We start from the raw sequence: 18054 nt of genomic DNA, 5'->3' as shown, positions 1-18054 counted from the left end.
TATTCTGTGAGCCTGAGAGGGGTGCCCCTGGAACTTCACTACGTTTTATGGTTGTTCGACTTGCCCCTGTATCGAGTAAAAATTTTCTATCTTGGCCTAATAATTCACTATGTACATAAGGTCCTTCTTGGTCTACCGGGATCTCGATAAGGGGTAAGTCAACTTCCCTCTCTAGGCTGGTTCATGCGTATCGTTGGTAATCAGGATAGTCATACTGTGCGGTCTGGTACAGTTGTCGTGTCGTGGTTTGTGTGGCAGCGACAGGCAGCGCTGGTGCAGCTGGCACAAACTGTACAGACTGTGGTGGAGCTGGCATGGACTGTGCATGCTGCAAAGCTCCTTGTTCATTCTGATCCTGTCTAAGTGGCCGTGGTCTTTCTTTTGTATTACCTATGGCGATATTATGTTTCAAAACTGGACAATCGTGTACGTAATGACCTGGCTTTTTACAATAATTGCATGTCCCTTTTATAGGTCCTGCGAAATCACCGGGATGTGTCATACCCTTTTTATGTCCCTCAGCTGGAACTGTCTGAGAAACTAGCATTTTCATTTTCGTGTCTTTCATGCGCCTTTGTTCATGATCTTGTTCCTCTCTAATTCTATTGTGATGATACTGTAACATTTGTAACATTTGTGATGGAGTGTTACCTTGCCAGGTACTCTCGAATTTTAATACTCTATTCTTTACTTGGGGCAAGGAATTTTCAACTAATTTTGTCACAAACAGATGTGGGTATGATTCGCTACTTGCTTTTATACCACTATTTATTCCAAAACATTTTTCAAATCGTGCATAGAAATCACTAGTGTCTTCATCTTGCTTTTGTTTACAGGCTGAAATTGCACCCCAGTCTTCCTTTTTCGTGGTCAATAAACGTGGCAGTACCTGTACTAGTAGACCTGGTAGTGCTTTAGTTTTGTCCCCAAGCCCCGAACCTGGACCTCGGGCCTTTTCTTCTGCTTCTAATGCTGTCCAATCTATCTTTTGGTCTCCTACCTCCCACTCTTTTTCCTTGAGTTTTTCATAAATGCCAGCAGGCATCAATACCTTTAGTATTGTCATAATGTCGGGATAGGTATACTCTCCCATGAGTAACATGTCTTTAATTTCTCGGTGGAAACCCGCTGGGTCTTTGTCATGACTGGGTACCACTTTCTTCATTTCCAACAATTCTATTTTCGATATGGGCGTATACACATATACACGTTTAAACTGATTGTCCTCGCCCTTTATTGGGTGCACTTCTCGTAAGGGATTCTGTCTGTCCATGTAATACGTAGTTCTTTCCTTGATGGGCAGTGAGACATGTTCTGGGCATATAAAAAGAATGTACTGCTTTCTTGATTCTAGTATTTCTTTAATTAGCTTAGTACCTGAACCTCTCCATCTATTCGTGAGTAATTCGGTCAATATATCAGGTAAGGGACCAGGATCTGAATGTTGGCTTTTATATAATATAAGAAGTTGTTGAATCATATAAATCCCAGCTAAACGCTGTTCATCTGGGGTGAGATTCAAAAATGTGTGTGCTACTGTGTCATCACTATACTTCCCGGGACTGTCAACCCAATGAACAGCTGACCTGGCTAATTCTTGTTCATCCATAGAATCGAGAAAATGATAACCCCTTCGTTCTCGGAGTAATTTATCTGCTTCTTGAAATGAATGCTCGTTAGACCTTATATTTATTATTGGTGTTTGAAATTTCCTGTTATTTTCTAGACACATCGGACGTATCGGATCAGTAAGACATCTAGTACTACTACAAGATCTTCCTCTCCCTACATAGGCTATAGTTTCTGACTGTCCTGTGGGCAGTCCTGATGCTTCTTCCTCGCTTTGTTCGAACTGGTCTACCGCTAATCTTTCTTCGTGTAGGCGTTCTATTTCTTTACGGATCTTTCGGCACATGGCTATTATACAGTTTTGCTTATCATGTCTCCCTTCTGATATATTCTGGCTCCATCTGGTAAGAATCTGCATTGCTTCCGGGTCTACCCCCGGTCGGTCTTGATTTCTGATCACACAATTTATGAGGAAACGCAACAGTTCCCCCTGTATTTCCACTTTCTGGTATTCCATAGCTCTGTTAATACATTCAGAATCTCGTCCGGTTTGAACAAAATGATATATATTATCTAGATGTGCAGTCATTCCTGGTAATTTCCCTAAATACACTGCGGCTCGTCTGATACGTAATGATGCTAGGGTCATTTCGTCCTCTTTTCCGGGCACAGGGTCATATCTACAATCTATAAGAAGTTCCTTAAGCGTACGGGCATTTATGAGTTTGGGGGTACGTGAATGTGCTGACTCTTGAAAAGTAAGTTTATTTATTCTAGGTGGCGTAGAAAAGATATTGGTAGCACCTCCGGTAGCCCCATCTGGGGTATCGGGTGTGAAAGGATTCGTTGAACGTGATACAGCAACTATAGGTGTGGATACAGCTATAGAAGTAGCTGTAGGAACAGATGCAGAAACAGATGTGCTTGCCGGAACTTGTGTCAGAACTTGATGCTGTAAGGGTACAAGTACCGGATCTTGGCGTTGAACCTCCCCGGTCAACGGTCTATGTGGGGCGTGGTTAGCATACTCGGGAGCTGCGTCATCTAAATATGAGGAAAGAAAAACATCTTCTGCGGTTCTAGGATGCCCCTTAGGATGTACCTTTATTGGGAATAATGGGGTTGGCAAGTCTTTCGGTATTTCTGGAGTAGCCTTAGGTAATCCTTCGGCCAGAAGGGGATACATACCATTCATAAGGGCATTTCTTTGTCTGTCTACTTGTTCTGATTTCACTCGGATACCTTCCTCAATTAATAGATTTTCTCGAACTTTATTTGAACTCTCTTTATTCTTCTCTTCCTGTCGGAGTGCTTTTTCTGTACGTCTATGAGATTCTTTACGCCATAACTCAACGGCATCTTTCTGTGACTGCCTGACTTTCCTTTTCCATAACTCTTCCTCGACTTTCATGATGCACTCCGCATCCCAGGTCCCCGCTGCGGGCCACCTCTGACTTTCCGGTAATTCCTTAGTGTAGTCTACCCATAGATCAAGAAATAATATAGCATCTAAGCCATGTTTATGATACATGAAGTACCCTGGAGTGTCCCTAGGAGGAATAGGAACGGCTTCTTCGAGTACCCCTTTTCTTGTTGTGATCTGTCTTAATTTTGAAAAGAGCGGCATATTGAGAACTAATCTGATACTTGATTTAAAACAAAACTTAATACAGTAACCACGATAATGAACAGTCATTCACACCACAATATGCAGGACGTTATTAAAACATTTAACATTTAACATTTACCTGAACAATGAACAATGATGACGATCTAAGGAGAACTTAAACCACTAAACATAATACTCGACATTAACTGAATTATATACTTGATATACTGCTAAACAGTACAGATACACTGCTGAAACAGTGCAGACCGGATTTGTGTACCCAAACCCGTCTTGACCGGCACAAACTATGTGCACGTCAGAAAGCCTCCCCAGTAATGGTACTCACCGGGTAGCTCGGAAACGGAAGGCCTCGGAAACTGGACTGAACTTGAACCGGACTGGACTCGACTCGAACGCTTCGGACACTGGACTCGACTTGGGACTTCGGAAACTGGTGGGCCTCTGTATACCTCGGATCTTGCTCTCTCAGCTAGGCTCTGGTCGGGATACTTCGCACTTCTCACCGCCTCGTCTGGGTGTTGATCGCAGCCTCAGTCGCCCCCGCTTGACCGGAGGGAGATACAGGAAATCCTGCTGGTACGCGTTGTTGTCTGTCCAGCTGTGGCAGGAGACCGGGCCTGCAACGCACCGCCGGCGCGTGAGATGAGAAAGTGTCCCTGTTCGGGCGGCATTCATGTGGTAAATATTTTAATTACCGGGACTTAATTTGATACAGAAACATAATAAAATAGCTCAGTAAATAAGAGGCAGAATCCGTGGTATTAGAGGTTCGGAATGGGCTTTATTCCAATGATCGATTATAATCGGTTGCTCCAAGTTCCATCACCACGGAGGTTCAGGAAGTGAAGTACATACATTATTGACAAGAAATGACTTTTATAGTACATACATTACAATGAAGCGAATACAGTAGGCGTAACAATTGATAAGGAAAATGACGATTCATATGCGTAACCGAAAATGGGTGTAATAAGGAGTAAAAAGGAACATAATTGGTTATGATGTCATATATAGGTGGATCTATAAGATAATACTTGGCATAGATGCGCGCGCAGCAGCATGACGTGTGATTGACGTGCAACTAGGGGGTGAAGGGGACTTGACATTTAGCTCTACATGTGGAGACGAAAAGTCTGGGGGGTCAAGTCAACCTAATCCCAAATCATATCTAATATCCTATGTTTAAAGAACTATGTTATCCACAAAAGAAGGACTCTCGGACAGAATCTATTCTATACTGACTGTGCGTGCGTGTACAAGCGTCTAAGTGTCTACACTAAATGCGAGGGGGTAGGAATATTCCATGGTAACAGGACTATGAATTTCTTGCATAAAGACAGAGAAGCCGAGCCATTGCTCGGTAGCTGGAAGAATGTTTATTTAAACTACTAGACAGGAATGCATCGGCTGAGGGGCGAAGCAGATAACTCGAAGGTGAAATACAGTTCTTTGGCAGGCAGCAAGCTGATGTCAGGCTTCGTGAGCCGCGCAGAGAATGAGACAAAGTTCATGGTCACAGATGCAGGCTCAGACTGGAGTTTTCAGAGGCAGAAGGCAAGAAGAGTTCGATGACAGAATCAGGGCCTACTTGCCTGGACTGTAAAATGGCATAAGTGAACCATATAAAGGCGGTGGCCTTTCGTACTTAGGAATGGAATATCCGGCCTATTCATAGCGGATCTGACAGAGGACATGTTGACGGTGGACGCACATGTGTTTGCGTCTTCATAACTGGAACTGGAGGGAACATACATGTACTTGTAACATGCACATAGAACCGTTGGGGTCCAAGATAGGGGACATAACTGACCAGAAAAATCCATATTTCCACAGCATGCAAGGCATTTTAATCGCTGCTTGTTGCCACCCTGTCTCCTTTTAGCCACGCCCGCCGGGATTTGATCTTTTACTGGCAGTGTGACATTCTCCCCTTTATTGCTCCCGATGCACTTTTTTGTTTTTAATTTCAGTGGGGAGCGAGTCTATTACAGACATTTTGCAGAGAAGTGTTTGTGTTTCATGCAACATCCATGAAAACGTTTCTTTTAGATCCAAACAGGACCTCACATCTGAGAAATGGGAGGGGTCATAGAGATTATTTGCAGTACTATTAGTGGGCTGCTGCTGTGCTACACCCCTGAATATTAAATGTGACAACTTTAGAATGTGGACAAGTGCGCCTGTGTACTGTCAGTCTCCTGGCCAAAGATGGACACGGCCATGAGTTACTGCTGCCGGCTGCTGTTCGACCTCACAGACAGTGTTGGACCCCAGAATGAAACGAGAACCTACGTCATAGCGGGACACCTCTGCCTGGCGTCGCTGTCTCATCGCCATCTCTTCGCATTCCCGCTAGCTCCGGGCTCTGTGTTCCCAACATGTTGATACAAGGTGGGGCGAGGGCAGTCATTAAATAAACAGTGATATTAGCATCTCACGTTTCATTGGCTGAAATCATCACTTGGCTTCCAGCGCAGCATTTGTTAGGACTTACCTGTTACGACCTACTTTGGTGAAACAGGGCATCATCTGTGGAGGAGCGCGTGCACGACACAAGCACGTTAAAGCATTCCAACCAGGCAATGCATAGATGCAATGCATGGTTGTTGGACGCAGTCAGGTCCGAAGTGAATGTGCCACTGAAGGTGCGGAGCAACTTGAAAACTATGAAAAAGAATGTGGAAAGGCCATCGGAGTAAGACAAAATCCACACTTAGCACAAAAAACTGGAATCACCTGCAAACGTGTTTAATGTGCACACTTGTGCAACATCGTAGAATGCTTAGCGAGAGCCGAGGGAGGACAGGGTCCCCTTTACAACTTATGGCGAGCGGACAGCGTCCATTTAACCAATGGCAATGTGCCCCTTTTGATGTCACATGAGCAGTAGTACCTACCCCGTTCACTACGGCTGTCAGTGGGTGAAGCATCGACTCCTGTGGCAAATGCTTCACTGCTTCGTTCCCCTTGCCTCCACCCCTGCCACCTCTTGCGTGCCTCCACTTCAGAGCTTAGAAGGGCTCAGAGGGGTATCTGTATGCATGTACCTAGTATTTCGGTAGTGCAAACCTATCCAAATGACAGCTGAGCGATGTACATGGTCAAAGGGGAGAGGATGAGGTTTTACGGCTTGTCGACCTTGGAGCTGGGAAACCAAGGTTCGAGCCTCAGGGTCGACTCCACATCCTGTGATTCTAGGCAAATCACTTAGGGCCAGATGTACGACCATTTTTGCATGTGCAAACGGGTTTGCGAACCGGTTTGCGCATGCAAAAACAGCATGGGGAATGTACAAACCCTATTTTGCCACTCGCTATTAGGAAGGGGCGTTCCCTTCCTAATAGCGAGCGCAACCCTATGTAAGAATGTTTTGCGTCCGCAATTGCGGGCACAAAATACTCGCAAATTACCACCCTTTTCAAGAGGGTGGTAATGCACTCGCAAAAGGGAAGGGGTACCCAGGGGACCCCTTCCCCTTTGCAAATGCAGGGGAAAATATTTTTTAGGCAGGCAGTGGTCCCAGGGACCTCCCCTTAAAAAATGAAACGAAAACGTTTCAATTCTTTTTTTTTAAATGCATCCCGTTTTCCTTTAAGGAAAACGGGCTGCATTACAAATAAGCATTAAAAATGCAATAGGTCTCGCCTTACATTAAGTTAAAGCCATTTGCTTTGCTATACAATACCATTAGCAAAGCAAAGGACTTTAACTTAATCAAAGGCGAGACCTATTGCATTTTCAATGATTGTGTTTGTTAGTTGCCACCAAGATCCTATTTTCATAGTATTCAGCTTTCCTGCTAAGAAGCACTTTTTTATAAGTGGAGACTTTTGCCCTGTACTCTACGAGAGCCTGTGGCTCATAAGCTTTACGCCACTGTCTTTCGTGGTGGCGAAGCGTACGTTTCAGAGCCCTGAGCTCCTCAGTGAACCAAGGTGCGTCCTTGCCCTTGTTTCCAATTTTTAGGTTTAGGTGGGTGCAGCCGGTAGTAGCATTACAAAGGCCCTTGCAGGCTGATCATTGCGTGTAATGTACAAGCAGGACTCCTTGCTCCCACAGCTTGGACTCTTCCTCACCTCTGCCGAGTAGCCAGCATCCAGCTGTACCTGCATATCTGGGCTGAGGCTCCACCGAAAGGCCTGCCCTGCGCATGTGTTTAGATGGGGTGGCCCATCTTGGTGTCATTGCACTCGCCAGTAATCAGGGTCTGTGTATGCTACACTCTTCCCAACACGGCCGAAGCACCCGATGCGCACACTGGCTGCCTCCTGTTTAGTTCCCCTTCTGATTATGCACATCCAAGGCCAGTGGACCAATGGATTATATACGTGGGGCCTAGGGCTGCCAGTAGCGATGCTCCCTTGAGTATACAGGTTAGCTTTGCCTCCCCAGGTTGAGAAGTCGGCATAGTAGATGTTAGTAGGGATAATGGATAAAAAGTAGGAATGATGAATGAGAAGCAGAGTGGGGAAATAGGGAGTAGAGATGAGAAGCAGGGATGATAGATGAGAAATAGGGATGATGGATGAGAAATGGGGATGAGAATTAAGGAACATGTATATGAAGTAGCGTGATGGATGAGATGTAGCGATAAGAAGTAGGGATGATGGATTAGCAGTAGGAATGAGAAGTGATGATGGCTGATGGACGAGAAGTAAGGATGATGGAAAATTGATGAAAAGTAGGGATAATGGATAGTGAATGGCAAGTAGTGATGAGAAGTGAAGATGATGGATGATAAGTAGGAATGATGCATGAAAAGTAGAAGTGCTTGACGAGGTATATATGATGGATGACAAGTAGGGATGCAGGATGATTGGTCTATGGTAGGGATGAGAGTTAGGGAAGTTGGATGAGAAAAAGAGATGGGTAGCTGGGATGAATGTAGGAGGGAGACTTAGGACTTGATTACGAGTGTGGTTTTCCACCGACTGTTAAACTCACTGGGACGCATCAGAGGCAGCCTTCTGACCATCCTATTACAATTAGGGCAGTCGGACCTCCATTGCCCCACTGCAGCCGCCAGGGAACCACTGTTCTCTGGCAGTGTTACAACACTCTTTTGGCTGATTTTCCTCTCCACCGTGGTTTCTTCTCCATGAAAACCGTGGCGTAGAGGAAACACAAGGGGCCCCCCTGTGTGCCTGCAACCCAATTCCTGAGCAGCATGAGGCACTGCATTGGGAATGTTAAAAAAAGCCAGCCAGACACAGGAAATACAAGTAATCTGGCGGTCAGCCTGACCACGGGTTTAGTGGTGTGGCAGTGGGGTGGACCCGGCGCCGCACTGCCAAGCTCATAATCAGGCTCTAAGTGATGATGGATGATGGATAGGGATAAAAAGTATGAATGGCAGATAAGAAGTAGGAATGAGAAGTAGGAATTATGGATGAGAAGAAGAAATGAGAAGCAGGGATGATAATGGATGACAAGTATGGCAATGAAATAACATTGAGAAGTCATTAATGAGTATGTCCTCAAATGGATGTTGCACATAGATAACATCAACAGAAAACAATACAAGAATGAATTTAGACTAAGAATACATTTTACTAATCTGATTCTCCAATGACTGAATAGTTGATGACTACGCATGCAATTTCACAAGAACTTTTGAACAAGCTAAAAATAACTTTATCATTATTTCCTAGGTTTATAAAAATATAAATATATTTGTGGCATTGATTGGCATAGAAATATGGTCAACGAAAGATCCTATTGCAATTACTACAGATGTTGGTGGCGACCTTGATAAATTCTCAAAATGGAGAAAAGATACCTTGCTGAAGAGGAAAAGAAATGACATTGCCCATTTACTCACGTAAGTTTCAATAGATTTGGCTTTCTGCCTTCAAATGTAAAATGTGTTTAGATATTCAAGTTTTGTGGGGCTCAATGATTAACAAATGTGAACTGTTAGAATCAATGCTATCGATACTGCAGCTTGAAAGGCGAAAGACAGAACAATGCACATCATCAGGTTTTAGTTTAGTGTGAAATACATTTCAAGGATATTGTTATGCATGAGTGTTAAAGGGGACATATATCATTTTTAACATTTTGTCTGAGATGATTCATTTGTGTTATATTGTGGTCTAAGGGTTCTTTACATTTAAGTAGATCCCACTGTTTAAGGATCTTCTCCTTAGATTCCTAAACTAACAGTATTTTAAATGTATATTTCAAATCGCATGCTCATACTTGACGCTAGGACCAGCACTCTTGTTCCCTCTGTATTATTTTCTACCTAGATATTGTATTTTAATACAGCCTGGATTGTTTCCTTACTACAACAACTAACTACACATATAAACTCACTTTCTCTAGGAATGTTGACTTTGATGGACCAACGATTGGTCTGGCATTTGTAAAGGGCATGTGCTCGAATGAGAATTCTGCTGCAGTTATTCAGGTAGGCTGATCCTTTCTCTAGTGTTTTGCAAAAGGTGTGCTTTGATCAGGTCCAAGCAATCAATTTGAGTGCAAATACTTTGCATAGTACTCTACTGACATGGTTTAGTGAGTTCCCTTTGGGGCCCACTTAGTTCTTCTTTATTTTAGCCTAAATACACACTGTAGACAGCTCTGCACACATTACCAAATAACAAGTTTTTTTGTGGAACTATATTATTCTAGAAATACATTGCTCATACTTTTATTATTCAGTGCTTCTTCCTGTGACTCAGTCTGAACATTTTGTACAAAGTCAAACAACACCGAGCCCAGTTTTCTTCTGTGGTAGGTTAGCAAAATATTCTAACATTTTAGACATAACAAAGGGAACCAGCTGCTAATTTATAGCATGACACTTCATATCAAATAAGCCAAGACTTGCAGTTTTGAAAACAGAGAGTAGGATTTCCAGCAGAGAAAAGGTTCTGGGACAGGCGCACCAGCTTTGAGCAATCTGAGATGCAGACCAGCTAACTTCAAATGCCAGGTATGGGGCTCGGAACTAATCCCATAGTTCACTGATATATCACTGTGCTCACGAAGTGAGGATAGGCTCCGGCATATATATCATCCGCCATGATGGGGCTTTTCTTGTTCAAAGTTTACTAATAATGCTGATCACTTTGCTAAGTTGCATGTTTCCTAATTGCAGCAAATTTTCTTCATGATAGAGCAGGATAGTTAAAAAAAATATTGTAAACGTTCCTCGTGCCTTTTTTTGTTTATTGTGGACATGCATGAGTGAGAGACAAAAAGTGATGATCTGTAACCACGGCTCCCCGGGAGGGGCTAGATTTTGTTATCTGGGTTGCTAATTTGCCTATCTGAAAGAAACACGTTAGTTATAGATTCCTTACCTTAGAATTACCCCCAGGCGTCAGACTGGATCTGGAAAGTTTTTTCGTCAGCAGTACCTCTGCGCGTCGGAAGGTGGCTTCGGTCGGCTCTGCATCCACCATCGTGGTCGCTAGGATGATGTTGCAGCAGCTACTTAGATGCCGCTCTCGTACGCTGACGTCAGTTCTTTCTTTCTCCGCGCCAGCCAGCGCAGATCCCGGCAGAGCGGTAGCTCAGTCATTTTTTTACTACGTTTTTCTCGATTTTTGTCGACTTCTAGTTTCGAGTCTCCGACTCCGAACAGGTGCACGAGGGATGCCCGGTTTCAAGGCCTGCGGTTCCTTTAACCGACTGATGTCGGTGACGGATCCGCACCGCGTGTGCCTCTTTTGCCTGGAGCGTGACCACGATTGCAAGTCGCGCAGGCCCCCCCTGGATCCAGGCCTGGATGTGGATCGGCGCCGGTTGACCTCGTTACACCTCCAACGGCGCCGCTCCTTGCGGCACCACTACTGTGCTCAGTGCTGCTTGACCCCGGCCTCCATCCCGACGTGGACACAGAGTCGGACTGCCGTCGTCCGACGCCAGATTCGGCGCCGGGTGGGGTTTTTGTGCCCCTGTTCACTCCTGGGGTCCCTTTTCAACAACACTGGCACCCAGAGGATGATGAGGAGGACTAGGAGGGGTCAGTTGACCCTTTAACTGACCAGTTAGATACTGAGCAGGACTAGAGAGAGGAACTGGGGTTTGCCAGTGGTCTTGACATCTCTCCTGACCTTGGCATGTTGTCTACTCCTACTGTGGCTACGGAGGAGGGAACGTCATACGCAGTGGTATTGCCTAGGGCGGCCGAGGCTCTCAACCTCGAGCTTTCCACTGTGGGGGTCAGGACAAACCTCCTGACAAAGGTGCTTCAACCATCTGCGAGTTCTTCGGACCCCCTGCTGCCATTTAATTAGGCCCTCAAAGACCTCAATTTGGGCACGTGGTCCAGGCCCAACACGGGGGCTCCCATGGACAGGATGATTGCTCCATGCCACCGCCCGGCTCTGGGCAACCCCACTTTCCTATACCAAAACCCCACTCCTGAGAGCTTGGTAGTTCAAGCTTCCACCTCCAAAAGCGCCTTCCCTACCGCTCCACCGGAAAGGGAATCCAAGAAGCTGGTCCGTAATCATCGCATGACTCTTGGGCCGTTATGCACACTCAGTGTGGGATATGGTGGCGCAAGTGCTGCCTCAGTGTCCGGAGGAGGCCCGGGCAGTGCTCTCCCAGGCTGTTGCTGCCGGGAGGGATGCAGCAAAGTTTACAATTCGTTGTGGGCCGGACACTGCCGACTCTCTGGGCAGGACCATTTCAACGTCGGTAGCGCTTCGTCGCTACGCCTGGAAAAGGTCTACTGGCTTTTCAGGGGATGTCCAGAAGACAACGCGCAATGACAGCAATTCTGTGCATTGGAATTTCCAAGGCAGCACTCGCTCTGCGACGCTTTTCGTCACGAGTGGAGTTGCGGTCTGTTGTACATCTTTCCGCCTATACCACTTCTGCCCTGAGTTCTGAAGAAGATCAGGCACGACCAGGCCCAAGTCATTCTTGTGGCTCATGATTGGCACAAAGAGTCTGGTATCCCGAGCTACTCAAAATGGCCATCGATCCTCCGATCTTCTGTCGCAGCAGCAGGGGACGGTTTTCCACCCGAACCTTTCCAGTCTCCACCTCCTTACGTGGAGATTGCGCGGCGGCAGTTGACGTCTTTCGACCTGCCACCTGAAGTCTGTGATGTAATCTTGGCAGCCAGGCGTCCCTCCACTAAGACGGTAGACGCCTGTAGGTGGAACAAATTTGTGGCATGGTGCACAGCAAAGGCTGTGGATCCCCTTTCTGCCTCTCTTTCTGAAGTACTCTTGCTCCTTCTCTCTTTAGCCCAGCAGGGCTCTGCTCTGGGCACTATCAAGGGCTATCTTTCAGCCATCCCTGCCTTCCTTAGGTTGCCAGATTAGCCTTCTCTTTTCAAGTCCCCGGTAGTTAACGGTTTCCTGAAAGGCTTAATGCATCTATTTCCTCCAGTCCCCTTCGTTATGCCTCAGTGGGACTTGAACCTTGTGCTAACCTATCTCATGTGTGCCCCCTTTGAGACACTGCATAACTGTCCTTTATGCCATCTGACTCTTAAAACTGCTTTCCTGGTGGCCATCACTTCTGCTAGAAGAGTGAGTGAGCTCCAGGCTCTTTCTTCGAAACCTCCTTTCCTATCTGTTCATTCGGACAAGGTAGTTCTTCGGACCCGTCCATCCTTCCTTCCTAAGGTGGTCACTGCCTTTCACATTGGGCAGACCATTACTTTGCCCACCTTCTTTCCGCCTCCGCATCCTTCAAAGGAGGAAGAGAGGCTCCACCATCTGGACCCAAAACATGCGTTCTCCTTCTATCTGGAGCGCACAAAACAGTTCCGGGTGGATGATCAACTTTTCGTTGGTTATGTGGGTGAAAAGAAGGGTCGGGCCGTACACAAACTCACCATTTCTCGATGGGTCATGTTGTGTATTAAGGCTTGTTACTATCTAGCCAAAAAGGAGCCACCAGTCGCACTGCGCGCTCACTTCACTAGGGCGACGACAGCCTCTACTGCCTTGGGAAGGGGAGTGCCTCTGAATGACATCTGTCAGGCAGCCACGTGGGCATTGCTGCACACTTTCACCAAACACTACTGCCTGGACAGCCAAGTCTGGAGAGACGGCATCTTTGGCCGTTCTGTTCTCCAGGATTTTCTGGTGTGATCTTGGTTTGCAGACCCACCACCGGGGTTGGTATTGCCGTTATGCACACTCAGTGTGGGATATGGTGGTGCAAGTGCTACCTCAGTGTCTGGAGGAGGCCCGGGCAGTGCTCTCCCAGGCTGTTGCTGCCGGGAGGGATGCAGCAAAGTTTACAATTCGTTGTGGGCCGGACACTGCCGACTCTCTGGGCAGGACCATTTCAACGTCGGTAGCGCTTTGTCGCTACGCCTAGAAAAGGTCTACTGGCTTTTCAGGGGATGTCCAGAACACCTTGATGGACATGCCCTTTGATGGCCGTCGCCCTTTTGGGGACGAAGCAGACAGTGCCCTAGAGCGCTTCAAGGACTCAAGGGCTACAGCCAAGTCCTTGGGCCTCTCCACCCATCCGGCACAGTCTGCTTTTCGCCTCTTTTGTGGCTATAGAAGGAGTGCCCCGCTTTGTCCCACCCAGGGCCACATTCTGCAGCAAGTTTCCCAGCCTTAGCGCAGCCGGGGACATGGAAACAACCGGTGTGGTTCGGGGGGCCAGCGGGTGGGCCAGTCCACCAACCCCCCTCTGCAGCAGCCTCCAAACCCTCCTAGTCTGACCTTTCAGGCCCATCAAATGCCAGTGGGCGGCAGGATTTGCCATCACCTCCCCCACTGGCGCACCATCACGTCAGACAGGTGGGTTTTGCAAATAGTCTGAAGGGGCTACTTCCTCCCCTTTGAGACTACCCCTCCAGCCATGCCACCGAGATACCACCGCATGTTGGAGGATCATCTAGCCCTTCTCCAGCAGGAAGTTACGGCTCTCTTGGCCAAGGGAGCCATTGAGCACGTTCCTGTCCCAGAAGTAGGTCATGGTTGTTACTCCCACTACTTTCTGGTCCCCAAGAAGGACAAGGGCCTGCATCCTATCTTGGATCTCAGGGACATCAATCGAGATGTTGATGCTTACTCAAGTCTTGACTGCCCTCGACCCGCAAGACTAGATGGTAGCGTTGGACTTGCAGAACGCTTTTTTTCACATCCCCGTCCTGCCGCCCCCCCGGCGTTACCTACGGTTCACGGTAGGCCACTAGCACTTTCAGTTTACCATGCTCCCCTTTGGCTTTACAAGCGTCCATGGGATGTTCACGAAAGTGATGGCGGTGGTCGCAGCTCATCTGCCCAGATCAGGGGCTTGAGTCTTCTCCTATCTCGACGACTGGCTGTTGAAGGCGGGCTCGCCCCAGACAGTCGTCTCCCATCTCCTGACTACGGCCGATCTCCTGCATTTGCTGGGGTTCTCCATCAATGTGCAGAAGTCGCACCTGATTCCCTCTCAAAAGCTCCTCTTTATCGGAGCGGTTCTGGACACGACGCGGTTTCTGATCTATCCTCCTCAACAGCGAGTCGGGGATATTTAGGCTATGATTCCGATCTTTCAGCCTCTATCCAGGGTTTTGGTCAGAATGACCCTGAGGCTGCTGGGCCTCATGGCCTACTGCATCCTGCTGGTCGATCATGCCAGGTGGCATATGTGGGCTCTGCAGTGGGACCTGAAGTTCCATTGGGCGCAGCATCAGGGGATTCTGTCTGATTGCATCCAGATCTCGGAGGGCACTGCCCAACAACTGCAGTGGTGGTTTACGCACCAGGATTGGGTCAATGGCAGATCCCTCTTCCTTCCCCTACAAGACCACACTGTGGTGACGGACGCATCCCTTATGGGATGGGGCGGTCACATGGGAGAGGAGATCAGAGGCCTCTGGTCTCTGGCGGAGTCCGAGCTCCAAATCAACCTTCTGGAGCTCCGGGCGATTCGTCTTGCACTGAAGGCATTCCTTCCCTCTGTCTGGGGAAGAGTAGTGCCGGTGTTCACTGACAAAATCACCGCCATGTGGTATTGCAACAAACAGGGCGGGGTGGGGTCGTGGACCCTATGTCAGGAGGCCCTCCGCCTCTGGACATGGCTAGAACATCAGGGCATTTCCTTGGTGGTTCAACATCTGGCCAGTTCTCTGAATGCCAGGGCAGACCAACTCAGCCGCAGGTGCATGATGGATCACGAACGGCGTCTTCACTCGGAGGTGGTGCAAGTTCTCTTTCAGCAGTGAGGAGAGCCTTGGTTAGATTTATTCGCCACCGAAGACAACGCGCAATGACAGCAATTCTGTGCATTGGAATTTCCAAGGCAGCACTCGCTCGGCGACGCTTTTCGTCACGAGTGGAGTTGCGGTCTGTTGTACATCTTTCCGCCTATACCACTTCTGCCCTGAGTTCTGAAGAAGATCAGGCACGACCGGGCCCAAGTCATTCTTGTGGCTCATGATTGGCACAAAGAGTCTGGTATCCCGAGCTACTCAAAATGGCCATCGATCCTCCGATCTTCTGTCGCAGCAGCAGGGGACGGTTCTCCACCCGAACCTGTCCAGTCTCCACCTCCTTGCGTGGAGATTGCGCGGCGGCAGTTGACGTCTTTCGACCTTCCACCTGAAGTCTGTGATGTAATCTTGGCAGCCAGGCGTCCCTCCACTGAGACGGTAGACGCCTGTAGGTGGAACAAATTTGTGGCATGGTGCACAGCAAAGGCTGTGGATCCCCTTTCTGCCTCTCTTTCTGAAGTACTCTTGCTCCTTCTCTCTTTAGCCCAGCAGGGCTCTGCTCTGGGCACTATCAAGGGCTATCTTTCAGCCATCCCTGCCTTCCTTAGGTTGCTAGATTAGCCTTCTCTTTTCAAGTCCCCGGTAGTTAACGGTTTCCTGAAAGGCTTAACACATCTATTTCCTCCAGTCCCCTTCGTTATGCCTCAGTGGGACTTGAACCTTGTGCTAACCTATCTCGTTTGTGCCCCCTTTGAGCCACTGCATAACTGTCCTTTATGCCATCTGACTCTTAAAACTGCTTTCCTGGTGGCTATCACTTCTGCTAGAAGAGTGAGTGAGCTCCAGGCTCTTTCTTCGAAACCTCCTTTCCTATCTGTTCATTCGGACAAGGTAGTTCTTCGGACCCGTTCATCCTTCCTAAGGTGGTCACTGCCTTTCACATTGGGCAGACCATTACTTTGCCCACCTTCTTTCCGCCTCCGCATCCTTCAAAGGAGGAAGAGAGGCTCCACCATCTGGACCCAAAACATGCGCTCTCCTTCTATCTGGAGCGCACAAAACAGTTCCGGGTGGATGATCAACTTTTCGTTGGTTATGTGGGTGAAAAGAAGGGTCGGGCCGTACACAAACTCACCATTTCTCGATGGGTCATGTTGTGTATTAAGGCTTGTTACACCGGGGTTGGTATTGCTGGGGTATCTGTTCTAAGGTAAGGAATCTATGACTGAAGTGTTTATCTCAGGTGCACAAGCTACTAACCTTCGATAACGATATATCTGTAAGAAACATTAGTTATAGATTCCTTACCGCCCCACCCATCCTCCCCGTTCTGCGAACTGATTTCTAGGGTTAAGGACATCCTTTCAGGGCCCTAGTTTTGTGCACCAATGGTCAGTGTCTTGCTTGCCTCTACATTTCTGGTGCGGAAAGTCGCGTACAGAACTGACGTCAGCGCCTGAGGGCGGCTTCTAAGTAGCTGCTATGACGTTACCCTGGCGACCACGACGACGGACGCGGAGCCGACCAACTCCACCTTCCGACGCGCAGAGGTACTGCTGACAAAAAAACTTTCCGGATCCAGTCTGACGCCTGGGGATAATTCTAAGGTAAGGAATCTATAACTAACTAATATTTCTTACAGATTTATCGTTACCGAAGTTAAGTAACTTGTGCGTTAGTCTGGGAAGGTTAGGAGGGAATGTAAGGCCCTATGAGCTAGTCGGATCCGAGCCCAAAGGTACTGATGTGGTATGGTGAATCAGTCCCTATATACTGTTCTGTGATCCCCCGCATTTTGTTTCCAAACTGAATCCCTGCAACAATGGACTTTGAGATTCTACCCCACTGAGGCACACAATGTGCAAGTCGATAAAAAATCTTTTTTTTCTGACAGTCTTTTGGTTCAGAGGGAAATTGAGGTTTAAGTTTTAATGACGAATATGGAAAACCTTTTCTGTCAACTATTTACATAGGGAATATAAAAGGAGGAGAGGATATGGTGATGTTAATGTGTGAAGCCATTTGGGGTTGAATAAGTTCTGTCCTTTCGTTACCTACTCAAAGGTTTGAGGGGCCTGAACATGTAAATAGCTATTGGACTAGCTATTTCTCTGTACAATGCAATTGAGGTAAACGTGCACCATTTCTTGCATAATTTTCTATAGTTTTAGAGCCCCATAAATCATACAATGAAGATAAATTGACTTTCCTAATGTCTACTTTGTGTATGGTGGTAATAGAAGACCCACTTACTATGCTGACTACTCTAGCTGCATAATTCTGCAGTTGTGAATAATGCTGAGAACCTGTCCATTATGTGAATTCCTACTATTCTGAGCAAAAAGCTGTCCGTTTTAGATTTTATGTAACAAACCTGTTATTGGCTGTACATCACATTCTGAAGCCTTGATCATGTAGTCAAACTCTGACTGGGTACAGAACTCTGTCTACTTTTATGTATGAGAGTGAATTATATCCTGTGAAACTAAAAGTTGTAATACTTTGCCTGGGACAGTATATGTACATTAAATTGTATGGTTCGACAGGAAGACATTTTAGGAATCCAAGGCCTCATTTACAATATTTTGACACACAGCAGCACAGCTGTGCTTCAAAAGAAAAGGACAGGAATGTGCAGTATCTACAAGATACAGCACATTCCTGTCCTTTTCCCCTGCACTGGTGCACAATGGGCTGCCATGCTCCAACACAGGAACCA

The 18054-nt window shown here is 47.1% G+C and overlaps 1 protein-coding gene across 1 annotated transcript in view; it reads left to right on the top strand.

The window, feature by feature from the left end:
• LOC146784506 (zinc metalloproteinase-disintegrin-like VLAIP-B) overlaps positions 1 to 18054 on the top strand; it is a 3216124-nt gene that overhangs the window by 996521 nt on the left and 2201549 nt on the right. Inside the window, exons 9-10 of the mRNA XM_085632968.1 lie at positions 8851 to 9020; positions 9527 to 9611. Of these exons, the coding sequence (XP_085489094.1) occupies positions 8851 to 9020; positions 9527 to 9611 (255 nt within the window). The remainder of the gene's footprint in view (positions 1 to 8850; positions 9021 to 9526; positions 9612 to 18054) is intronic.

Source organism: Triturus cristatus, chromosome 11 (genome assembly GCF_964204655.1).
Source record: "Triturus cristatus chromosome 11, aTriCri1.1, whole genome shotgun sequence".
Lineage (NCBI taxonomy): Eukaryota > Metazoa > Chordata > Amphibia > Caudata > Salamandridae > Triturus > Triturus cristatus.
The sequence above is the reverse complement of the archived record's forward strand: the minus strand, read 5'-3'. Positions and strand labels throughout refer to the sequence as shown.